General features: G+C 39.9%; 1 protein-coding gene across 14 annotated transcripts in view; it reads right to left on the minus strand.

Annotated features, from left to right (window-relative positions):
* Nucleotides 1-26,926, minus strand: part of ARHGEF28 (Rho guanine nucleotide exchange factor 28) — a 312,161-nt gene that overhangs the window by 42,204 nt on the left and 243,031 nt on the right. For all 14 annotated transcript variants that reach the window (XM_082457061.1, XM_082457062.1, XM_082457058.1 and 11 more), the window contains 8 exons: nucleotides 23,094-23,216; nucleotides 21,759-21,876; nucleotides 18,575-18,829; nucleotides 16,920-16,996; nucleotides 6,265-6,443; nucleotides 5,143-5,234; nucleotides 3,738-3,920; nucleotides 195-326 (listed from right to left, as the gene is read on the minus strand). In XM_082457061.1, coding sequence (XP_082313187.1) covers nucleotides 195-326; nucleotides 3,738-3,920; nucleotides 5,143-5,234; nucleotides 6,265-6,443; nucleotides 16,920-16,996; nucleotides 18,575-18,829; nucleotides 21,759-21,876; nucleotides 23,094-23,216 — 1,159 coding nt within the window. The remainder of the gene's footprint in view (nucleotides 1-194; nucleotides 327-3,737; nucleotides 3,921-5,142; nucleotides 5,235-6,264; nucleotides 6,444-16,919; nucleotides 16,997-18,574; nucleotides 18,830-21,758; nucleotides 21,877-23,093; nucleotides 23,217-26,926) is intronic.

A 26,926-nucleotide genomic window follows, 5' to 3' on the forward strand; every position in this document is an offset into this window, starting at 1 on the left:
AGTCCTTGTCCTTGGAACACCAGTGTCACTTCTATAGGTAAAGGAGGCTAGCATATTTATTCTCAGGTTCTTTTCAAAAGAATACCCTAAGTACCCTTCAAATCAGGACAGAGTCACTGCCTTCATTTTATGTGCCCACTGTATGCTCCAGGGACTGTGCCCAGGCTCACTGCAAAGGCTACATGCTCACTTACAAGCAGTAGGCGATCCGGGTGCGTCCCGAGAACTGAACACATCCTGCAAAGCAGGTTCTCCACAACCTTCCTTGGGTGACTGACACGCATCGCTCATCTGGGAGGCCTTCACTGCAACTTGCAGGCTCTCGGCTAAGGAGAAGGAGGAAAACAAAAGTAAATTAAAAAATATGTATGTGTGCGTGCATATATATATATATATATATATATATATATATATATATATGCACGCACACATACATATACATAGTTCAGGGGTTGGCAAACTATTTGATCTACATCTGTTTTCATATGGCCCAGGAGCTAAAAATGGCTTTTACCTTTTTCAAGCATTGTTAAAATACACACACACGCGCCAAGAAGACTGTGTTCCCCAAACTGTATATGGCCTGCAGAACCTAAAATATTTACTATCTGGCCCTATACAGAAAAAGTTTACCAACCCACAACCTAGACCAATACTTTTAGCATAACTTTATGATAGAGAATTAATTCAATGAAAAAACAAACAGTATAAAAATAACTCAAATGCAACTTCCAGTAAATTAGTATGCTAAAAAAACTTCCTGAAATCAATTAATTTAAATATGATATCAGGCATTAGGATTTTATTTTTTATTATTTATTTATTTATTTAGCTGCACCGGGTCTTAGTTCCGGCACGCAGGATCTTCCTTGCCGCGTGCAGGATCTTTAGTTGCAGCATGAGAACTCTTAGTTGCGGTATGTGGGATCTAGTTCCCTGACCAGGGATTGAACCCGGGCCCCCTGCACTGGGAGGGCAGTCTTAACCACCAGACCACCAGGGAAGTCCCCAGGCATTAGGATTTCAAAACTTGCTACTCAGAAATATTAGTTATTCTTCAAAAGAGTATTTCCCCAAATGTGCCTTAAATAACATACGGATTCCCAATCTTCACCCTAGACCTACTGGATCAGATTCTCCAGAGGAGAAAACAGGGGATTTGAATTTTAAACAAGCACCAGTGGCTACTCTTAGGATCTGGTAAGACTGGGAAACGCCACACCAAGAAAGTCAAGTTCTTATTTACGATTAAAAATTTGCAACTAGCTCGTAGGATAGTATAATTCTGAGGACTCTACAAATATTTCTAAAACCCTCTGTCCAGTGATTCAATTTAGCAACTACTCATTGAGCACCTACTCTGTTCTGGGGGCCACTGGGCGTCTGCTAACTAATAAGGAGAGTTTGCAGACTACAGAAGGAAAGAGACACACACAACTAACTCTACTACAGGGCAGCGCACGATCAGTGCCAAGTTCTACCATCCAGGTATCAGAGCATCACAAAATGCCCAGCAGCACAGGCTAAAATTGAGAGTGCGCGACTAATTTGATAAAGACATCGTCAGGGACGATGAGAGGGTCCTGGGTTGTGTCAACCCATTTGGAAGTTCTTCTGGCTTTATTTCTAAAATCTACCTTGCCTCTGCCCACTTCCCTCTACTTGCATTGCCAAAAGTCCTGGTCTAGACCGAGGCCCCAGCCTCTCTCATCTCAGCCTCTGTAACCACTTCCTAACAGTCTCCAGGCAAACTAGTCTCCTTCCGATCTTGTTTTCCATTCAGCAACCCTCATTCTTTTCAAGATATAAATAAGATCATGCTACACCCATGATTAAAAGCTTCCAACAACTAACTTTCCACTGATTTTGGAATAAAATGTCTCTCTCTCTCTTTTTTTTTAAACCACTATCTACAAAGATCTGGTCCCTGCCCACCCATAGCAGCCTCCTCTGCCTCCTGTCACCCTGCCTTCCTTCTTTCACTGAACATGCCAAGCCCATTCCAGATGCAGGGGCTATGTACTCACATTCTGTCTACCCAGGAATGGTCCTCCCCCAGATCTCCAAACAGCTGGCTTCTCATCTGTCAATTTTCACCTCAAAATATAATCTCAGAGCAGTCTTTCCTGACCTCTCTACAGCAAAGCCTTCCCCTCATCCAATCCCATTATCTTATTTTCTTGTGACTTTCTGAAATAACCTTGTTTCTTTGTGTATTGTCTATCTTCCCCAACTAGAAGTTTTTATGAAAGCATTACTGTTTCCTTAGTTGGCACCAACAATAGTGCACACAGTAGGTAGATGCTTAATGAATATTTGATGAATAAATGAGTAAGAGATTCATTCCATCAGTGGACTCCACTTCAGACAACCTCTATGCCCTCCTTAAGACCTCAGTCTCTTCAACCGTGAAATAGATACAATAGATTTGATCATTTCTAAATTCTCTTCCATAGGTAGCGTTCTGAGATTCTAAGGCAGAACTTGGCATATGTTTTCTGCAAACATTTCTGCAGACAGTAAATATTTTAGGCTTTGTGGGCCGTACAGTCTCTGTTGCAACTATTCATCTTTGCCACTGTAGCAAGAAAGCAGCCATAGACAATATGAAACAAGCGGGGCTGTGGCTGTGTTCCAATAAAACTACAGCCTAAAAACAGGCGGTGGGAGGTGGGACGCATTTAGTCCGTGGTCTGTAATTTACCAACCCATGTGCTGAATGACAGCATTCCCTGCCACTCTCGGGTGGTGGCTCTTTTACTTCCCAAACCCTCTGTCCCTATTGTCACTTCCAGACTATTGGCCCCATTTCCTCCCTAAACCTGTTTTTCCCTTGAAGTTCATGCCACCAGATTACACCACTCATTGGTCCTCCTGGTTGCCATTCATCTACAGACTCCTCAAACGACATGGCACCTGGTGCAAGTTCTCTCACCTCCCCCAGTGCTACTCTTGTCAGAATTCTCTGTAATTTCAATTCTGTGAACACAGTCCTTCCAGTACCCTGGCCTATCATCTCCCTAACTTTTTCCCCTTCAGTGAGCTTGTCCTCCACACTCCTTTAGCCACCAACTCCCACGGTTATGCCCTAGACTTTGTTATTCTCCACACAGCACCCAGAGGGTTCCTTTTAAAACACAAATCAAGTCACTCCTCTACTCAAAACTCTGTACTGCTTCCCATCTCACTCAGAATGAAGTTCTGAGTGCTTACCTTGATCTGGTCCATGTAATCTGAGCCCTAGGTAACTCTGACTCATCTCCTGCCACTCTCCACCCCTACGTCACTCTACCAGCACTGACCTCCTTGTTGTTCCTCAAACAAGCCTGGCACTCACCTGCCTCAGGACCTTTGCACCTGCTGTTCTTGACATCTGGAACATTCTTTCCCCAGATATCTACTTGGCTTTCTCACTTACTTCTTGTCTGCTCACATATCACTATATCAAAGAGGCCTTCCCTGGTCATCCTATCAAAAATAGAAACTTCCCAGCCCTATCACTCTCTATATTCCACTTACCCTTATTTTTCTTCATAGCATTTGAACCAAACTGACATTTTTTTAAAATATATGTTGCTGTTTCTGGAATAAGTAAGGACTCTCTGTTTCTGGAGAGTAAGGATTTTGTCTTATTCTGCTGTGTCCTCAGCACCAAGACCGTAGCACATGGCACATCGTAGCTGCCCAATAAACATTTTATGAATTTGTTGAACCAAATCCTTTTGGAAGCAACTTACCTTCTTTCAGTGCTGCTGCTAGTAATGAGGCTGCCTGGGGAGGCTCTCCGGGGTCTGGTTTAATGAGGAGGTGGGGCTCTAGATGGACATCCTCAAATCCACTCAGTTCTCCAAGTTCAGCATAGATATGCAGCTTCTCTTCCAAATATGTGCAAATTTGTTGGTCTTGGTTACTGAGTATTTCTAAGAAATAGTATTTACCATCGAAAGTTATCACATGAGTACAACTAATGAAAATCCAAGCTCTAAGATAAAGATGTTGCTAGTTAGCAAGCAGTACATTGAACAGTTCAAGTACAAGTTATTGATTGGGTGGGACAAACCTAGGTTGAAATCCTAACTATTCTACTTGGTGACTGTAGCTTCCAGCAAATGATTAACATCTCTGAGCTTCCTTTGTCTTTTCTGTAAATTTGCTGTACTCAATAAATGTTCATTTCCTTTCCCATTCCCCTAATTCCAGAAAACCTTGCAAAGCCGATCTTTGTTTATTCAGGCTGTTTTCTATTAAGACTAAACATGAAGGTCAGGAATGAAAATTGAGGTGGCACTGTCCACGATGAGCGCTTCCCACAAGGGAAAACAATGCAAGGCCTGGAACTGCTCGGCCTTCAGCCAGTCCTGGTCAAAACCAAACATACCGGTTTATATTTTCGTTTCTCAACATCCAATGTCTTTAACCATCTTCGCATGCAGCATCTTCCTCTAATTTCAACATGTCACAGAATTCTTAGAGCTTAAAGGGACCTTAACCAGAAGCGAATTCAGGGGTTCTCAGTCTGCCTCAGAATCACCGAGGGAGAGTTTAAAATACTGATGTCTACAGCCCATTGCCTTCAGATTCTGGGTGAACTGATTGAGGGTGAGGCCCAGGCATCAGAATTTTTAAAGACCTCCCCAAGTGATTCTAAGGCCCAGCCAGAGACGAAAATCACTGAGCTCATCTAATTTCCTTACTTCACAGATCTGGAAACTGAGGACCAGAGCTATTGTGTTCCTTGTCCAAAGTCATACAACCGTGACCTAACAGTGTGAGATCTAAATTCAAAACACTAGACAACAGCTCCACTGCCCATCTGCACCATACTATCCACAACTGCTGTTATGTTACATGCAGAATTTTTTAAATATAGTTTTAATCACTAAGGAGGGAGGGAGTCATTTTATTTGAGCACCTTTAGTGCCAGTGTGTAGATAGATAGATAGATAGATAGATAGATTGATATCTATCTATATAGATATATATATATGCATGTATGTACGTATTTTTTGGGGAGTGGTCGGGGTGGGCCTCCAGTGCACAGAACTAATCATTTAGTCATACGTTCCCATTCATGACACCTGGGCTTGCCCAACCTCCAAGGAGAACCGCACGACCCAGGAACGAGAGGCGCCTGCACTATACCTTGACATTGCTGAATTTTGGCCACTCTGGCTTCAGCTTTCCGCCTCTCTTCGTCAGACTCACTTGTCCTTCCCCCTTCTTCTTCTGGGCAACTTTAAAAGACAATAGTCAAGAGAGACAACTGAAACCAAATCCAAGTATCTTTAGGTCCATTAGAAAGACATGGGAACTTGGCATTAGAATTATTCGGAGAAGAAAACTTCAGCATAAAGAGAATTCATCATGCCCCCTGGCCAAGAGATTTGGTTTTCTTGAGTATATAATGGACCTTGCATAATATAACATAGCTCTCAAAGTCAGCAGTTTAGGATGACTCAAATATTCCAACAAACACCCACATCCACAAACATACACTCATACATGCACACAATACCAATGCCACCAGTAGGTACAACTCAAATCATAATTGTTGCTTTCTACTGCATTTGGACACTTCCATTCTTAATGAGGGTAGAGAGACTGGAGGGGATGGTGGTAGGGTGCCAGGTTGGGTGGGGCGCAGTGGAGGAGGAGGAATTTTATACAACATCATTCAAGATCTAACTAATCAAGTTACCATTAAGAATGATCACCCTCACACTCTTGTTTATAAAAACTGTCTTTGCACAAGTAATGAGGAGTACGTTGATGTAGCACACTTAGATCCACCAATCTAAAAACGTTTATTGAATGATTCTTCAGAATTAGGGACAAAGAGAAACACAGACATGGTCCCTGCCCTCAAGGAGCTTCCAATCTAATAACCAAACATATATACATAAAAAAGATAATAGCTGCAAGGCCGAAGATGACAAGCACCAAATAAATGCTTTGAGAGCAGGCGTTAAGGAATTTCAGGTAAGGAAGAGACCAGTGGAACTGAAGAGGTCTTCACGAAGGAGGTGAGCTGCGAGCTGCACCAAGATGGGCAGGATTCACACAGGCAGAGGGAGACAGGGCGTTACAGGCAGGAAGGCATGGAGAAAAAAGGTGCAGATGAGGGGCTACTGCAGGCTGGAGGAGGGGGCGGGGAGCAGACCCTTCTGGCTGAGGCTAAGTTTTCATGCAGGGGAGACACAGTTAGAATATTTTCCCCAATGGAACAAGTCCATTGCCTCAATAATGGACAGAAGGAAATGTTACCTTTCTACTGCCTGTTGGATCCGCCTCATCCAGGTATTCCGTTCCTCCTTGGAGTTGGTATGAATTTCATACATCTCAGGACCAGCAGATGAAGCACTGATCAGAAACATTCCTCTCTCCTCATTTGCAACTTCCCTAGCAATGAGCTTCTGAAGGGAAATAACTGATGGCTTCTGATCCTACAGAAAATAGGATGAGGTGCAGATGAAACGGTGTCCTATTTAAAGCAAGGGTCTCACAAAACACAGTAGCTAAGGAAAGCAACAGTATTAGGCAAATCTTATTTCACGTCAACCTTTTCTCTTCCACAGAAGAGCTGTGGAAGTTCATGAGATTTCCAATGAAAAGGGTATATGCTGAAGAGAGGATGGAAAAAGAGGATACAAGAGAATGTTTGCCCTTAAGAACTGGTGGTTTAAAAGGATATCTTCTAAAAAGACAGAACAATCAGAGCAGTAAGAAAAAAATATCAAAACTGCTGTAGTCAGGGATGGAGAGATTTTTCTAGAAGGGCATGGTATAGGAAACAGTGTATCAAATATTACAAAGAGATTAAGAGGGTTGGAAGACCTACAGAGTCCACTGGATTTGGCAGTTAACAGCAACACTGTTTTAACAAGCTGATGGGTACAGAACCCCAAGTACCAAAGAGTAAACTGTAAATATGAAAGGTAAGACTGGGGAGGCAAGGGCTTCCCTGGTGGCGCAGTGGTTAGGAATCCGCCTGCCAATGCAGCGGACACGGGTTTTGAGTCCTGGTGCAGGAAGATCCCACATGCTGCAGAGCAACTAAGCCCGTCTGCCACAACTACTGAGCCTGCACTCCAGAGCCCGCGAGCCACAACTCCTGAAGCCCGGGCGCCTACAGCCCATGCTCTGCAACAAGGGAAGCCACCGCAATGAGAAGCCCGCGCACCGCAACGAAGAGCAGCCCCCACTCGCCGCAACTGGGGAAAGCCCGCATGCAGCAACAAAGACCCAACCCAGACAAAAATAAATAAATTAGATAAATAAATTAAAAAAGAAAAAACGGGGAGGCAAGACCTCAGATTCCCCAGAACCAATGTCTACTGCTATTGTAGTACTGAGCACAATAGCCTCACTGCAACCTGCAAATGCCTCTTGTTCCCACCAACCAGGTGAGCCCTTGGTGGGCAGGAATGGATCTAATCCATCTTCATATGCCTAACCCATTGTTTTGAATAAAGTAGGCAACTCAATAAATGTCAGTAGAACTATATTTGGCATAATTCCATCAGAGAGAAATAGTAACAAAGTCTAAAATTTGGCATCGAAGCCATGATTAAATCACCTTTTCTATCAACATTTACTATGATCCTTCAATGCTCCATTCTAAGCACTGGGGATTCAAAGATGAATAAGACACTGATAATACTAATTTGGGTAGGTAGCTATGGTTGAAAATGATGGCCAAAAGAATGTCGGCAGGATGAACAGTTTGGGGCTAAATATGAAGAATCTTCTTTGGCTTGTGGCTTCTACCACTGTTTACAGAGTTGGTTGCAGTGTGTGGTTTTGCTTCTTGGACTCTTGGACTGAGCGACGCCTTTATCCAGAACACACTGCTCCATCCCTCTCTGCGGACTCCTTGGTGCTGACAGGTCGGCTTTCCCAGCATCACCCAGCTTTACCACATCTGAAGTTGTGTGCAAGGGTATGACCAGAGGACCTCGTCATTCTATCTTCATCCAATTCTTAAGAGTAGCAAATACAAAAGAGCAAGCCATGATGGGACAGACCACTGGTCTACCCAGTCCTGCTCCCTGCCTCTGCTCGTGGAAGTAAAAGCCACTTTGTGGCAGAGCTTTTGGAACACTGCCCGTTCTAATTAGGGAGAGCCCCTGAGCACTGTTAACATCCCTTATTCGAATATGGATCTACTATCTAAGACCTTATCTGCTTTCCTTCTTGCAAAGCACAGTTTTAGCTTCCTCAGCTTACAAAGTCAGTAGCCTCTGTACATAAAGAGGCAGAGTAGGTCTGAATACACACACACACACACAAATATATGTATATGTAACTATTTGAACTAGTTGTTTAGTGTTGCAGGAGAGGACGTGGTGGTGTCAGATATTTTAAAAATGAAAAATAGGTCAGTGGGTGGAACATAGCATTAATTAAACCACCACAGACCAGGAGGCATCAGGGACATGACCATGATTATTCGTACTAATCACACATGGACACTAGAGATGATCAAGAATTCAAATTAAATCTCTAGGAATCGAGGTAACCTGTCTACTTTGGAGACAGATGTTAAAAACTAGTGATGCAAAGGCCTAACTCAGCCTGCAGAGAGCTTTTCTTTGTGCCACAGCACTTTGACAAAAGATTTTTAAAAATAATTGCCAGCCTTTAAAAACTGAGCATTTCACTTTTTTTAAAACTCTAGATTTCTGGGTTTTGGGAGAAAGCAGAAGATTGGCAATCCTGGGCCCATAGCTTCATTTTAAAACACAGGTGGGGGCTTCCCTGGTGGTGCAGTGGTTGAGAATCTGCCTGCTAATGCAGGGGACACGGGTTCGAGTCCTGGTCTGGGAAGATCCCACATGCCGCGGAGCAACTAGGCCCGTGGGCCACAACTACTGAGCCTGTGCATCTGGAGCCTGTGTTCCGCAACAAGAGAGGCCGCAATAGTGAAGAGGCCCGTGCACCGCAATGAAGAGTGGCCCCCGCTTGCCGCAACTAGAGAAAGCCCTTGCACAGAAACAAAGACCCAACACAGCCAAAAATAAATATAAAAATAAATAAATTAATTAAAAACATAAATAAAACACAGGCGACAGCTGAGCCATCCCTGCCCTCTTTGAGACAGGGCATGAATTCACCAGTTCACTGTGGTCCCTACCACTCTCTATCAGCTCCTTGATAGCAAGAGTCCGGTCCAGTTTACTCATTTACATTTCCTGCCCAATCCCTGTAGACACTAGAGTTGACAACTTCTGCCCAAGGGAAAGAGGAAAAGGAACTGCTACATTCAGCCTCATTGTTACACCATATCCATTGGTGATTCCAGAAAGTGGATGATTTTATTAGTGAATCATTCCATTCAGGATTCCACTGTGATAACAAGATCTTAAGGTCGCTTCATATTGAACTTGCACTTGCACATCTACACATTCACTTTGTGTTTTTTTTATTGTTCATTCATTTTGAAACTACCTTCTTTGATATTCAAGAGGTCCTCCTAGATTTAGCATTCCAGGATTTAGTGAACACATGTACTTTTTCCTACTCATTTTTAGAGTTGGTCCTACTCCCATTTCCAGAGTCCTCTTTAAAAAACAACAAAATTCTCTTGTAAGGAAGCTATTCCAAGCTCTGGCTACTTTCAGCTGCTCATCTTCTTGGCCATTTTCAAATTCGTCATGTCTTCTGCAACATGTAGCAAGTTAAGAATTTACTAAAGAAAAGTTTCAAACAGCACAAGGAGCAGAGCATCTCACCTATGGTCATCAGCATGAAGATAACTTTCTAAAATACTATGGCGAGTACTAGGAAATCCAGATATTTGTATACTCCTAGCTAACGCATCAATTCTCTCATGCTGTTAACTACAAAGTATGATACTTGGGTTTGTGTCCACTAAATGTACATGATGCAACTAAAAAGCATAGGATTGAACAGTAGTGTGCATTGACTCTCAGAATAATGCTTTCTCTTTTGCTCCCTGACATTGACAAGGGCTTGACTGGCCTTTATGAAGGCAGCTATGTGGCAGACTAACATCGTCAAGAAACAGTATCAGCACCATCTAACTACTGTCCATAGCCAAACACATTATACCAAGAGGACCTAAGTTGTGGCTGCCTCCATTCTGACATTTGGTGGATTGCATTCCTAGTGTCCCACTTAATGGCAAATGTGCTCAAAGTGTGGCACCGATAACTCTTCAAGAGATTAGATAAGAGGGGAGGGCAGACAGCAGAAGCAAGAAGAACTACAATCCTGCAGCCTGTGGAACAAAAGCCACATTCACAGTAAGATAGACAAGATGAAAAGGCAGAGGGCTATGTACCAGATGAAGGAACAAGATAAAACCCCAGAAAAACAACTAAATGAAGTGGAGATAGGCAACCTTCCAGAAAAAGAACTCATAATAATGATAGTGAAGATGATACAGTACCTCAGAAAAAGAATGGAGGTAAAGATCAAGAAGATGCAAGAAATGTTTAACAAAGACCTAGAAGAATTAAAGAACAAACACCTAGAAGAATTAAAGAACAAACAAACAGAGATGAACAATACAATAACTGAAATGAAAAATACACTAGAAGGAATCAGTAGCAGAATAACTGAGGCAGAAGAACGGATAAGTGACCGGGAAGACAGAATGGTGGAATTCACTGCCGCGGAACAGAATAAAGAAAAAAGGAATAAAAAGAAACGAAGACAGCCTAAGAGACCTCTGGGACAACATTAAACACAACAACATTCGCATTAAAGGGGTCCCAGAAGGAGAAGAGAGAGAGAAAGGACTCGAGAAAATATTTGAAGAGATTATAGTCAAAAACTTCCCTAACATGGGAAAGGAAATAGCCACCCAAGTCCAGGAAGTGCACAGAGTCCCAGGCAGGATAAACCCAAGGAGAAACACGCCGAGACACATAGTAATCAAATTGACAAAGACAAAGAAAAATTATTGAAAGCAACAAGGGAAAAATGACAAATAACATAGAAGGGAACTCCCATAAGGTTAACAGCTGATTTCTCAGCAGAAACTCTACAAGCCAGAAGGGAGTGGCATGATATATTTAAAGTGATGAAAGGGAAGAAACTACAACCAAGATTACTCTACCCAGCAAGGATCTCATTCAGATTCGATGGAGAAATCAAAAGCTTTACAGCAAAAGCTAAGAGAATTCAGCACCACCAAACCAGCTCTACAACAAATGCGGAAGGAACTTCTCTAAGTGGGAAACACAAGAGAAGAAAAGGACCTACAAAAACAAACCCATAACAATTAAGAAAATGGTAATAGGAACATACATATCGATAATTACCTTAAACATGAATGGATTAAATGCTCCAACCAAAAGACACAGGCTCACTGAATGGATACAAAAATACGAGCCATATATATGCTGTCTACAAGAGACCCACTTCAGACCTAGGGACACATACAGACTGAAAGTGAGGGGATGGTAAAAGATATTCCATGCAAATGGAAATTAAAAGAAAGCTGGGTTAGCAATACTCAATATCAGATAAAATAGACTTTAAAATAAAGAATGTTACAAGAGACAAGGAAGGACACTACATAATGATCAAGGGATCAATCCAAGAAGAAGACATAACAATTATAAATATATATGCACCCAACATAGGAGCACCTCAATATATAAGGCAACTGCTAACAGCTATAAAAGAGGAAATCGACAGTAACACAATAATAGTGGGAGACTTTAACACCTCACTTACACCAAAGGACAGATCACCCAAACAGAAAATAAGGAAACACAAGCTTTAAATGACACAATAGACCAGATTGATTTAATTGATATTTATAGGACATTCCATCCAAAAACAGAAGATTACACTTTCTTCTCAAGTGCACACGGAACACTCTCCAGGATAGATCATATCTTGGGTCACAAATCAAGCCTCAGTAAATTTACGAAAACTGAAATCATATCAAGCATCTTTTCTGATCACAATGCTATGAGATTAGAAATCAATTACAGGGGAAAAAATGTAAAAAACACAAACATATGGAGGCTAAACAATACGTTACTAAAAAACCAAGAGATCACTGAAGAAATCAAAGAGGAAATCAAAAAATACCTAGAGACAAATGACAATGAAAACACGACGATCCAAAACCTATGGGATGCAGCAAAAGCAGTTCTAAGAGGGAAGTTTATAGGAATACAAGCCTACCTCAAGAAACAAGAAACATCTCAAACAGACAATCTAACCTTACACCTAAAGGAACTAGGGAAAGAAGAACAAACAAAACCCAAAGTTAGTAGAAGGAAAGAAATCATAAAGATCAGAGCAGAAATAAATGAAATAGAAACAAAGAAAACAATAGCAAAGATCAATAAAACTAAAAGCTGGTTCTTTGAGAAGATAAACAAAATTGATAAACCTTTAGCCAGACTCATCAAGAAAAAGAGGGAGAGGACTCAAATCAATAAAATTAGAAATGAAAAAGGAGAAGTTACAGCAGACGCCACAGAAATACAAAGCATCCTAAGACACCACTACAAGTAACTCTATGCCAATAAAATGGACAACCTGGAAGAAATGGACAAATTCTTAGAAAGGTATAACCTTCCAACACTGAGCCAGGAAGAAACAGAAAATATGAACAGACCAATCACAAGTAATGAAATTGAAACTGTGATTAAAAATCTCCCAACAAACAAAAGTCCAGGACCAGATGGCTTCACAGGTGAATCCCACCAAACATTTAGAGAAGAGCTAACACCCATCCTTCTCAAACTCTTCCAAAAAATTGCAGAGGAAGGAACATTCCCAAACTCATTCTATGAGGCCAACATCACCCTGATACCAAAACCAGACAAAAAAAGAAAATTACAGACCAATATCACTCATGAATATAGATGCAAAAATCCTCAACAAAATACTAGCAAACAGAATCCAGCAACACATTAAAAGGATCATACACCATGATCAAGTGGGATTTATCCCAGGGATGTAAGGATTCTTCAATATAGGCAAATCAATCAATGTGATACACCATATTAACAAATTGAAGAATAAAAACCATATGATCATCTCAATAGATGCAGAAAAAGCTTTTGACAAAATTCAACACCCTTTTCTGATAAAAACTCTCCAAAAAGTGGGCAAGGGGGAACCTACCTCAACATAATAAAGGCCATATATGACAAACCCACAGCAAACATCATTCTCAATGGTGAAAAACTGAAAGCATTTCCTCTAAGATCAGGAATAAGACAAGGATGTCCAACCTCGCCACTATTATTCAACACAGTTTTGGAAGTACTAGCCACGGCAATCAAAGAAGAAAAAGAAATAAAAGGACTACAAATTGGAGAAGAAGAAGTGAAACTGTCACTGTTTGCAAATGACATGATACTATACATAGAGAATCCTAGAGATGCCACCAGAAAACTACTAGAGCGAATCAATGAATTTGGTAAAGTTGCAGGATACAAAAGTAATGCACAGAAATCTCTTGCATTCCTATACACTAATGATGAAAAATCTGAAAGAGAAATTAAGCAAACACTCCCATTTCCCACTGCAACAAAAAGAATAAAATACCTGGGAATAAACCTACCTAGGGAGACAAAAGACCTGTATGCAGAAAACTACAAGACACTGATGAAAGAAATTAAAGGTGATACAAACAGATGGGGAGATATACCATGCTCTTGGATTGGAAGAATCAATACTGTAAAAATGCCTATACTACCCAAAGCAATCGACAGATTCACTTCAATCCCTATCAAATTACCAATGACATTTTTTACAGAACTAGAACAAAAAATCTTAAAATTTGTATGGAGACACAAAAGACCCCGAATAGCCAAAGCAGTCTTGAGGGAAAAAAACAGAGCTGGAGGAATCAGACTCCTTGACTTCAGACTATGCTACAAAGCTACAGTAATGAAGACAACATGGTACTGCCACAAAAACAGAAATATACATCAATGGAACAGGCTAGAAAGCCCAGAGATAAACCCACGCACCTATGGTCAACTAATCTATGACAAAGGAGGCAAGGATATACAATGGAGAAAAGACAGTCTCTTCAATAAGTGGTGCTGGGAAAACTGGACAGCTACATGTAAAAGAATGAAATTAAAACACTCCCTAACACCATACACAAAAATAAACTCAAACTGTATTACAGACCTAAATGTAAGACCAGATACTATAAAACTCTTAGAGGAAAACATAGGAAGAACACTCTTTGACATAAATCACAGCAAGATCTTTTTTGATCCACCCCCTAGAGTAATGGAAATAAAAACAAAAATAAACAAATGGGACCTAATGAAACTTAAAAGCTTTTGCGAAGCAAAGGAAACTACAAACAAGATGAAAAGACAACCCTCAGAATGGGAGAAAATATTTGCAAATGAATCAACAGACAAAAGATTAATCTCCAAAATATACAAACAGCTCATGCAGCTCAATATTAAAAAAACAAACAATCCAATCAAAAAATGGGCAGAAGACCTAAACAGACATTTCTCCAAAGAAGACATACAGATGGCCAAGAAGCACATGAAAATCTGCTCAACATCACTAATTATTAGAGAAATGCAAATCAAAACTACAATGAGGTATCACCTCACACCAGTTAGAATGGGCATCACCAGAAAATCTACAAACAACAAATGCTGGAGAGGGTGTGGAGAAAAGGGAACCCTCTTGCACTGTTGGTGGGAATGTAAATTGATACAGCCACTGTGGAGAACAGTATGGAGGTTCCTTAAAAGACTAAAAATAGAACTACCCTATGACCCAGCAATCCCACTGCTGGGCATATACCCTGAGAAAACCATAATTCAAAAAGACACATGCACCCCAATGTTCACTGCAGCACTACTTACAATAGCCAGGTCATGGAAGCAACCTAAATGCCCATCAACAGATGAATGAATAAAGAAGATGTGGTACATACATACAATGGAATATTACTCAGCCATAAAAAGGAACGAAATTGGGTCATTTGTAGAGATGTGGATGGATCTAGAGACTGTCATACAGAGTGAAGTAAGTCAGAAAGAGAAAAACAAATATTGTATATTAACGCATATATGTGGAACCTAGAAAAATGGTACAGATGAACTGGTTTGCAGGACAGAAATAGAGACACAGATGTAGAGAACAAATGTATAGACACCAAGGTGGGGGGAACATGGCACTGGGGGGGTGGGTGGTGTGATGAATTGGGAGATTGGGATTGACATATGTACACTAATATGTATAAAATGGATGACTAATAAGAACCTGCTGTATAAAAAAATAAACAAAATTCAAAAATTCAAAAAAAAAAAATGGTATATAAGGCCCCCCCCCAAAAAAAAGAGATCAGGTAAGAGGAACAGATTCATATTTCAGGTCATATTTTAAGCTGAACATCACAACTTGATCTGAATCCATCTGCACATTGTCCTAGAAAACAAGATAGCTGTCTTTTTGCTGTGTCGAATTTTTGATCCATCAGCAGGTCACCCGGCCTTATACCACCCAAGAAGCAGGATTTGCTTCTTTCTGTTCTTAGTTTTTGGAGAAACCTTTGTTTCTATAAAAATGTGGTGTGAATTTGTTTTCTCTTCCAGCATGGCCCTCACCATCCCACAGGGCAAACAAAATGCTCCCTCCTTCCTGCTTATTTTCTCTGTGTTCCTTCAGAGCATCCAAGATAATAGAAGAAACAGGTTGTTGAACAAATCAGTAGGTTGTCATGAAATTTGCAATATATACAGTTCAAATGGATCAGGGCCATGGAACTAGTTTAAGGCCTCTTGTTATCCTCTGGTGTAGCTTTGTGAAATAATCTCTGACCTTTATACAACTTGGCATCACTGTGTTGATGAGAGGCAATGTGCTGAACAGGGCGAAGAAGCCTACTGGGACAACCTGACAAGATGGAGAGGCAGCTGAGACACTGCTCCAGCCTCTTCCTCCCCGGAATCCATCACTGAGCAGGCATGCTTCTTTGTTTTCTCTGAACGGCATAACATAAACTTCCCTAAGCTTTGAATTTGCCAAAACCAGTTGGAATTGAGGATATCTGCTAATGGTGCCCAAATATCCTATCAGTCAATGGATGATAAACACTAACATTGTAGAGAAGCACCATTATACCGCCCACACTGGTACTGCATCTTAGATTCTTTCCTATAACAGGGCCTGATGCTCCATGATGCTGACAAGGGGTTGACTCATGACATCTTCCATCTTTAAGCGAGTCACTGTGGACAAGATGCTGTGTAAGAAATGCTATAAAGTACTGGTTTTACTGCTAGTCTGAGTCTCACTCTGTGCTGGCAATGAGATTACAATAACACACTACAAAGATAAGTGTTACATGAACAACCTTAGTATTAGTAGCCATTATGGGAGAATTAAGAAAGAATCGTCTTTACACTTTATAGATACCAGGATGGTGTTCTCGTGTCTGGCAGAAGGAGCATCGTAACAGTTATGAATGGAGTTGGCAACTGGTACAGCAGGCACTGTCCAATGGGGATAGAGAGAGTGAGGTGCCAGAAGTGACTTGTTATTCCCAGCATTAACATTTGAGGTGCTGGGAGGTCAGGACTGGGGCGGGGAGGGGGTTTCTGGAGGAAAGACCAAGATAGCCAGACAGCAGAGGGTCCCCTTGTGGGGTTTAGGGCAGTGCCTATTCACCAACCAGTATCAAAGTACTTCAATATTTTCACAACTGGTTAAATTGCTGCATCAGTTGACTACCAGTCCTGGTTGTGATAAATCAATGCACATCATGCTTGGTAAACCCAACTGGATCCTTGCTACTGAACACTGTAATCGCTAATAATGGGAATATACCACAGGCATGATCTTGCCAATGACCATTTAATTTCACTAGGAATTTCAGGCATTTTTCAAGGAGATGTGGGATTAAACCAATTAAAATATTCATCACACGGCCATATACTTACAACAGCTGCAAAGATGTACTTCTGGTCTTTTTCTTGTAAAAAGAGCAGCACATCAGTTAGAAGCAGAGCTAGGATATCTTCAAAGGAAAAATATTACTAGTATTAATGAAGCAAACCACAATTCAAATGCCTTTATTAAAATTCTAATTTCATGTTTAAATAATTTAAATAAACATACTAAAAATAAATACTAACTTTTAGTCTAATTATAAAACCTTTATTAAAATGCCTGTATTATGATAGCTAAAGATATATTTTATAGATAACTTAGTAGGTAAGCTGTGTTTCAATGCACGCTTGTGTGTATCACTGTTGGTACAGCTAAATCTCCAGCAAAATTTAATGTTGTAGCCTTCCAAATGGAAGAAAAATATTCAATAAAAAACAAGGTTCTAATAGAATGGAGCAAGCCCTTACCTTTATGGCAAAAAAAGTGCTTAATTAAAAATGTTCATGGGCAGCTTCTGCCTTGAATTACTATATATACTAATCTGCTATTTTGTTCCATCTGGATCTGAGGGAAGTCTGAGGTCCTACACCTCCCTTACATACTGTTCACAAGAACCCACCTTCACTATACCACTAACATTCTAACACAAAGTTACCCAGCTGTTCATTCCACAAAACAGATAAAGAGCAAATGACTTGGAGCAATAGGATCTACAGACTGTGGTTAATATTTTAGTTGTGGTTAATATTCTAAGTATGGTTCATGTTTAGTTGCAACATTTCAAGTTGCTGATCAATAAGTCCTTTGGTCATTTGTTGCAAGCACTACCAAAACTTGATAATCCTTCAGTGGGTAACAACCTTGGAGTCCCTGGAATTTAACCACCTCTTCCTCTCATTGCTTACCTAAGGAAGATACTAAGACATAACAGAAACAAGAAGGTTGGGCCAGTGGTGCTTAACCCTGACTGCAGACTCACCTGGGTGTTTTGAGCATCCCTATGCCTGGGCTTCACCCCCAGACCAATAAAATCAGAACCTCTGGGAGGAGACTTGAGCATCAGTAAAATTTTTAAACTCCAGAGGCCATTCTAGGGTTTTAAATCCAGTGGCCAGTGTTGACAAAGCCTCGGACAAGGTGCTAGCTACAGAATCATTTCTTAAGGATCAGAATAAACTATTTTAGACTCTAACCAGATTAACAGGCAGGTTAATGCCTGATAGCAAACAGCACACCAATGTCAACGTGTATATTTATGCATTACTATGTATATTTATGCATTATATCATTCAGTCCCAAAGATGATGTTTAGAGCTCATTTTTCCCCTCAATGGTCTGAGCCCCTGGCTGGCTTGGCACACAACAGATTCTGAGTGTGTAGGCACATTTTCCAGAATAATATTTCCATGCCAACAATTAGAAGAATTCTCAGGTCCTTTGATTCAAACATTGCAAACTTGAAAACCCATGCAATACATAGGAAGCCTTTTGCTTGAGGCAGCAAACTTCCCCCTAAGGTTTGTAGCGTGGGCCACCTCTGCCTATGGAAGTTTTCATCTTGATCCTACAGGGATCTTTCCACTGACCTAGGGTTTGTGTGTGGGCCTGCATCACTGAACCATTTTTCTTTGGAAAATCTGTCCTCTGTTAAATGAATAATGTGCGTGAACAACAGGGAGAAATTGGTCTGTTAGAGCCACGGTACCTTTGAAACGACCCGTAGCGGTTTTCCAGTAAACAAGGCCATCGTATAACAGGGTCCTTTCTTTACTCATCAGTGCCTGTTTCCTAAACACGTGGCCATTTTTAAGCTTGGTATATGTTTTGTTTTCAATCTTATTTAGGATCTCAAGCCATTTTTGTTTTTTCTCATATTCGCTGACTTTTAAATCCACAGCTGCAATCATGTCTTTAATTAAGCAAAGAGCTTTGCATAAGTCTTTCTGTTCTTCAGTGCTCTCTGCATGGGAAAAAGAAAGAACAGACACCATGAAATAAGCCAGAGTGCTAATAAGGAAGACACTTTTTCTTTAGTTTTAAATAAAGTTAAATACATCATCCAAATAGCAAAAATCCCAGAGCAAAAATATTGGATTAACTTCAAATATTCTACCATCACTCCGCACCACTCCTCCCCAAAAGGATGGTTAAAATGTGTCATTAAGAAGATTTACTTATCAGATGCTTCAGCAGAAACACTGTGACAGTATGATGTCTGAATTCTAGAGACTGGTCTGACCTTCCTTCCTAGAGCAGTGAATGTGTCATATCCCAAGTTAGGCCTTCCTTCCACCTTCCCAGACACAGGTAATTAAGCAAACACCACACCTAGCTTCTTAGAACTTAACTGAGCTACAAGCCCAAGCTGGAGTCCTTTCCCAGAAGGGAGCTGCAGGGTGACTTCAACAGACCTCGGACTCATTTGCTTTCCTAGATCCCTCTCTCTCTAAAAAAATAACATTTAAAATTATAACTTACAACTGCATTAGCATAAAGATAAATATATTAATAATATATATTAAAACATTTTTTCAACCTAAAAAAAATGGGACCAAGCCACTGTGCAGAGTAGGTAACTCAGCCATGCTCATGCCAACAGAGTAGACGATCATCGAATCCAGCTGTTACTCTGAAATACTGGCCAAATCTCTTATCTCTAGATTATCTTAAGAAAAACTTCTGGAGAAGTTTCTGCAACAGCCTCCTGGAGCTCCAGATGAAACCAAATTTAGCTATTTTCTATATATGATTTAAAAAAAACTAATTGATGTTTATTGAGGTGAATGGAACGGAAAGGGAAAGTTTCAGGAGGTCAGAAAATGCTAGAAGGAGAGGAGAAAGAAAAACAACAGAGAAAATAAAAGATACTCTAAGAGCCTAGAGCAGCAGAAATAAACACACAGAAATAGCAGTGAAATGGAATAAGAACAAGTCCTCCAAAGGGTCTAAACTTTCCAGGCTCTAAATGCCTCAAATAGGTACATGAGGGCTTTGTGAGAAAACCAAGGAATAGATCGTGACACCAGTCATTAACAAGGAAGATTTTCTCATTGCCCATGAAAAGAATATACTTCATTTACTTCACTACTTTACTATACCTGCCACCCACCTAAGCAGCACTCCCCACCATGAGAAAAAAAAAAAAGATTCTTCTTTATAAAGAGCATATTTTAAATATAGGAAAGTTGAGTAGAGGAAATCAAAGTTGAATTACAAAGTGACTTAAAGTAAGGCCAAGAACAGGCTCCGAGTCTTCTGACCTTCAGGAATAAATTACTGTCTTTTAACCACTTGCAACTCAAAGTGCAGCAGCATTGGCCCCACCTGGGGGTCTTGTTAGGAATGCTTACCTTGGGTTCTACCCCAGACCTACTGAATCGGAGTCTGCATGTAAATGAGATCCCCAGGTGAGGGGTACTCCTAATGAAATTCCAAAAGCACTGCCATAAAGAGTCACATGAACCAATGTTCTCAGCAACTAGAGAGGTTGGAGAAGTCTGACCTAACTAAGGAGGCAGTGTCCGTTCAGCCACTATGACGTCTACGCCTGCAGAGCCGTAAGTCACACTTCTCATTTCCGACACACAGTAGGCAATCACTGTCATGCATCCTGCCTGGAATCTGGCATGGGATGATTCTTGGAGGAGCCCTAGCTGGCCTAACACAGCCCGACAGATGTTAGTCTTTGAGTATTGTGTTAAACTTAAGAAAGAGAATATAACCATAATATAAACTAAAAGTCTCAATTTTGTTTTCATTCTTTAACTGAGAACAGAATTATGAGGCTTTTCTCTTTCTACTGTGCTTCTATTTTCTTTTATGTTAAATTATAGGAAGCAATACAAATGGGACATACGGAATGGATGCTACCATTCTTGCCTGAACTTAGGTCCTAACGTGACTTAAAGAAAAAATGGAAAGACCAAATCATGCATTTCTATTCACCGAGACCCCTTCCAAAAAAAGGATGTTAAAAGTTGACTTTTTAGAGTGGGAATTTAAGATCTCATTACCACTTTCATGATCTCCAAGTCAGTTGGTCATAATAAAGATAATAAAAACAGTTCCCACTTATCAAGCACCTTGTTTATACCAGGCTGTGTACTGGGCACTTTCTGAGACAATCTCACTTAATCCTCACAACAATTCCATAAGATAAAGATTAGTATTCTCATTTGGTAGTGGAGAGAACTGAGGCTCATTTCATTACCTTGCCCAACTAATGAGCGGCAGAGCCAAGTATCTGCAACGGCCATGCAAGTTTACGCAAGGCCAAACCAAAGCCCTTGTTAACAGAAGACACTACCACCCTAATAATTTACTCACGATCAATAAGCTAGCTTGAGGAACAGGCACTTTTATCTGTCCATTCATTGCACTGTTATATTTATTTATTGATAACCTATTCTGCACTAGGTATTGAATCTAGACCCCTCAAGGAGCTTACAGGCCAGCCATGTGCATTAACAGGTTCTTAAAGGACATCCAGATGTTAGTCCTTGAACTTGATGAATTGACAGGGTCAAAAATAGCTCCTTCATAAATCATTCTCAATCTAATAAATCACTGCTGGGAAGGTAATAGGAAGATGAAGAAGAAGAGGTATTAAGGTCTGGATATGGGGGAAATATAGATGGGAAGGGTAGGGTCAAAGTATGAGAAAGTCTACTTGCTTTGGGCTGCTTGGAGGAATTCAGACTATTGGCCAAGTCACATTATGAAAGATAACTTTTCAAAATGGATCCAAATCCTAAGGCTTCACAGTTTTTCCATAATGAAAAATCTTTATGAATCAAGCACCTACAAGCATTTATAGCTGTTTACAACACCTCAGCTATGTTTAAAACTAATGAAAGAGGCAAATGTTTATCCCAGAAGTCATCACTCACCCTTTGTGTACTGCAATATCCTTTCCACCAAGACAGGGTATTTTGTGATGCGCTGAGTGACCAGCAGAATGCATTCTGGAATTCCTCGGCGTCGAGCCAAAAGATTACTATTTCGGAGCTTAAAAAAAAAATATATATATATATATATATATGTATATATTTTTTAATTTTAATATACACAAACACTACCTGTATTTTCTTTTTAGGTAGGAATTTAATAATACAAAGAATCTGCAACAGTATAATTCTATTCAGACATAACAGGCTGCATCATTAATTAAAACTTGATATATTGTCATTAAATTGTATACTTTGAAATTAATTTCAATAACCCAACTCTCCAAGATTAAGAAGTTTCAAGTTACACTGATGTACTTAGAGTTAATTCCAAAAATGAGCAGGTTTTAAGACTTATAAGTGCTAAGATTCATGAATAGCAGAAGTTTTGAAAAATACTCAGAAATCAAAGTTACACTTTGAACATGAGTTTGCAATTAACTGTTCGTTTTTCTAACAGGGTTTCCTCTACATTTGTTATTATTCATCATAGCATTTAAGTTTCCTCTAATCCGGGCAACTTTTTTCTAAATATCTCAAAGCCTTATTTTCAAGTTCTCAATACACAATGTATGTTTTAAAAAAAAAAGGAGGGGAATCCAGTAGCATTCTTAAAATGGTAGATAAAAAATTAGAATCTATGAAACTCTAAAGGACAAATTTCTTCAATAAGTAAGTAGGACACCAAAAAAATGGGATGGGAAGCATTCAATGTAAAGGCGATTTAAAAGACATAACCCCCCATGGATAATATATAAACTTTGGTCAGATCCTGATCCAATTTTATGAGCTAATGAGGGAAATTTGATTACTGGCCAGCTGTTTGAAGATATTAAAGAATTATTGTGTATTTAAGTGTAATAATGCCACTGTAAGTTTTAAAAGATATACTGTTCAGCGATACAAGTTATATATGAAATGATGTGCATCACAGACTTGCTTCAAATTAATCCAGTGGGGGTGGGGTGGGTTTTTTATTTTTACTGTGGTTCTTCTGATTTATAACTTGTCAGGGCATGAAAAGCTTCACAGGATATTACAAAGGTGCTCAGAAGTATGGAGAACATGGCTTCGCAAATATAAATACAAAAGTAAATGATTCGGGAGAAATATTTTACTAACACAGAAAAAGAGGCTTTCTATCTTTGCCACAAACCTATCACTTCCTTCTTCCCTGAAAAACAGTACCTAGATGTGAAACTTGGTTAGATCATCTAAAAAACAAGCATGAACTTCATGCTGGCTTACTATTTTGTAACAGAGTTTTAAAATACTTGCCTTAATAAAATTCTGAAACTTTTTATTCTGCTGGAGTTCTTTAAAGAGGCTAACAGCCTCCTTGTGATGGCTACAGAATTCCCCATATATTTTCTTCATTTTATTTGCATTTTCTTCTGAAAACTGAGAAGAAAAACATTTCAGTGATGGTTTATAAATTTAGTCAGTTCTAAACACTAAAAAGAACATGCAATTTTCATATATTTCAGTACAGTCTTTGCAAATAAAGAATAAACATCCAGGAATTTCTGACCGCAATCACTTCTCTTCTCCAGATACTTTTTAAATTAAAGTAAGAGGAAGTAGTCAAGAGGTAAGAGGAAGACATCAACCTAATGTGATTATATTATATTGAACTAACTCATTTATCAATAGCCCAATGAAAAACATTTGATATCTTCTATTTTTGTGTGTTTATACAACTTTATAATTTCAATTTATAGTTTTAATACTTTTATAGATTGAAGGGTATGGGGCACATTTGGGGATCCTCAGGAAGGTTGACATTTACATTGGGTAACTGATCATGTCCATGAACTCAGTCCTCGTTGGGAATTTAATTTTTGTCATCACAAATGGATCAACAGGCAGGTTATCATTAGCCAAGATGACAGAGAAAGATGAGTAACCAAAAGGCCAATTTATTAACTGATGGACACAAGTAGAGATGTGGGCTGGATATTTCAATAACCTTGACCTGCAGAAAAATCTCTGTAGAAAAATCTACATGGGAACAACTTAGAATCATAAGGTGGTATGGAGAGAATCAGCTGAATAATTTGAATGCCAATGTTTCAGACTCTGATGACCCTATGTATACATGTGGGTGTTGAAGATCATTGTAACAGAAACCAGAACACATCTACACCTCCTTAGAAAGTACTTAAAATGTACATCCCTATCTCTGGTCTTTTCAACTTTGCTCACAGTTTTATCTATGCTTGAGGTCAATACCTCTTATGATATGATCCTTAAGCCACCAACAATAATATATAGGTATAAATTTAACAAAATATACACAGGCCTTGTGTGCTGAAAACTACACAATGTTAATGAAAGAAATCAAGTAAGATTTAAATAAATATACCATGTTCATAGATTGGAAGACTCAACATAGTAAAGATGTCAATTCTCCCCAAATTAATGTACAAGTTTAATGCAATTCTTATCAAATCCCAGCAAGTGTTTGTATATATAGACAAGATTATTCCAGAATTTATATCAAAAGGTAAAGGAACTAGAATAGATAAAAACAATTTTGCAAAAGAAGAATAAAGTAAAAGAACTCAGTCTAGTCAATTTCAAGATTTATTCTATAACTACTGCAATTATGACTATGGAAGGATACACATAGATCAATGGAACAAAATAGGAACCTAAAATGCCCAACAGATTTTGACAGAAGGCAAAAGCAATTTATTGGAGGAAGGATAGCCCTTTCAACAAATGATACTGGAGCAGCTGAACATCCACAGGTCAAAAAATAATAATAATAACCTTGAACAAAGTCTCATATTTTATACAAAAAGTAACTCCAAATGGATCACAGACCTAAATATAAAACATAAAACTATAAAACTTTTAGAAAAAAAAAAATAGGAGAAAATCTTTGGGATCTCAGGCTAGACAAAGAGGTCTTAGACTTGACATCAAAAGCATGATCCTTAAAATATGAGGGAGTCTGGGAAAAAGTTTGGCCTGCGTAAGAGGCAAGAGACCATTGTTTCAAGGTGTGTGAGGAGAGGGGATTCAGAGCACCGCTTAAATGAGCTTCAGGGACGGGCGCAAGCCGCGGCTATCAGTGTGGACACCAGAGAGGGGCATGAAACGCTAAGGCTACTGCTGCAGCCACCAAGAATCCTGTGTGCAAGCACAGGTCACTATCCACACCTCCCCTTCTGGGAGCCTGTGCAGCCCACCACTGCCAGGGTCCCGTGATCCAGGGACAACTTCCCCAGGAGAACACATGACGCACCTCAGGTTGTTGCAACAACATGCTGACCTCTGCCACCGCAGGCTCGCCCTGCATTCTGTATCCCTCCCTCCCCCCAGCCTGAATGAGCCATAGCCCCCGAAGCAGCTGCTCCTTTAACCCCGTCCTGTCTGAGCGAAGAACAGATGCCCTCAGGCGACCTACATGCAGAGGTGGGGCCAAATCCAAAGCTGAACCCCAGGAGATGTGCGAACAAAGAAGAGAAAGGGAAATTTCTCCCAGCAGCCTCAGGAGCAGTGGATTAAATCTCCACACTCAACTTGATGTACCCTGCCTCTGTGGAATACCTGAATAGACAACAAATCATCCCAAAATTGAGGCGGTGGACTTTGGGAGCAACTGTAGACATGGGGTTTGCTGTATGGGACTGACTAGATTCTGATTTTTATGTTTATCTTAGTATAGTTTTTAGTGCTTGTTATCATTGGTGGATTTGTTTATTGGTTTGGTTGCTCTCTTCTTTTTTTTTAAATTATTTTTAAAATTTTTTTATTTTTAATAATATTTTTCTTATTTTTTATTTTAATAACTTTTTTTTTTCTTTATTTCGTTTTTTCCTCCCTTTTCTTCTGAACCGTGTGGCTGACAGGGTCTTGGTGCTCTGGCTGGATGTCAGGCCTGACCTCTGAGGTGGGAGAGCCGAGTTCAGGACACTGGACCACCAGAGACCTCCCGGTCCCATGTAATATCAATCGGCGAGAGCTCTCCCAGAGATCTCTGTCTCAATGCTAAGACCCAGCTCCACTCAATGACCAGCAAGCTACAGTGCTGGACACTCCATGTCAAACAACTAGCAAGACAGGAACACAACCCCACCCACCCATTAGCAGGGAGGCTGCCTAAAATCATAATAAGTTCACAGACACCCCAAAACACAACACCAGATATGGTCCTGTCCACCAGAAAGACAAGATCCAGCCTCACCCACCAGAACACAGGCACCAGTCCCCTCCACCAGGAAGCCTACACAACCCACTGAACCAAACTTACCCACTGGGGGCAGACACCAAAAACAATGGGAACTATGAAACTGCAGCCTGCAAAAATGAGACCCCCAAAAAGAAAGTTAAGCAAAATAAGAAGACAGAGAAATACGTAGCAGATGAAGGAGCAAAGTAAAACCTCACCAGACCAAACAAATGAAGAGGAAATAGGCAGTCTACCTGAAAAAGAATTCAGAGTAATGATAGTAAAGATGATCCAAAATCTTGGAAATAGAATAGAGAAAATACAAGAAACGATTAACAAGGACCTAGAAGAACTAAAGAGCAAACAAACAGTGATGAACAACACAATAAATGAAATTAAAAATTCTCTTGAAGGAGTCAATAGCAGAATAACTGAGGCAGAAGAACGGATAAGTGACCTGCAAGATAAAATAGTGGAAATAACTACCGCAGAGCAGAATAAAGAAAAAAGAATGAAAAGAATTAAGGACAGTCTCAGAGACCTCTGGGACAACATCAAAGGCACCAACATTCGAACTATAGGGGTCCCAGAAGAAGACGAGAAAAAGAAAGGGACTGAGAAAATATTTGAAGAGATTATAGTTGAAAACTTCCCTAACATGGGAAAGGAAATAGTCAATCAAGTCCAGGAAGTGCAGAGAGTCCCATACAGGATAAATCCAAGGAGAAACACGCCGAGAGACATATTAACCAAACTATCAAAAATTAAACACAAAGAAAAAATATTAAAAGCAGCAAGGGAAAAGCAACAAATAACGTACAAGGGAATCCCCATAAGGTTAACAGCTGATCTTTCAGCAGAAACTCTGCAAGCCAGAAGGGAGTGGCAGGACATATTAAAAGTGATTAAAGGGAAAAACCTACAACCAAGA

The sequence above is a fragment of the Balaenoptera physalus genome, assembly GCF_965194825.1.
Source record: "Balaenoptera physalus genome assembly, chromosome: 3".
Taxonomy (NCBI): Eukaryota; Metazoa; Chordata; class Mammalia; order Artiodactyla; family Balaenopteridae; genus Balaenoptera; species Balaenoptera physalus.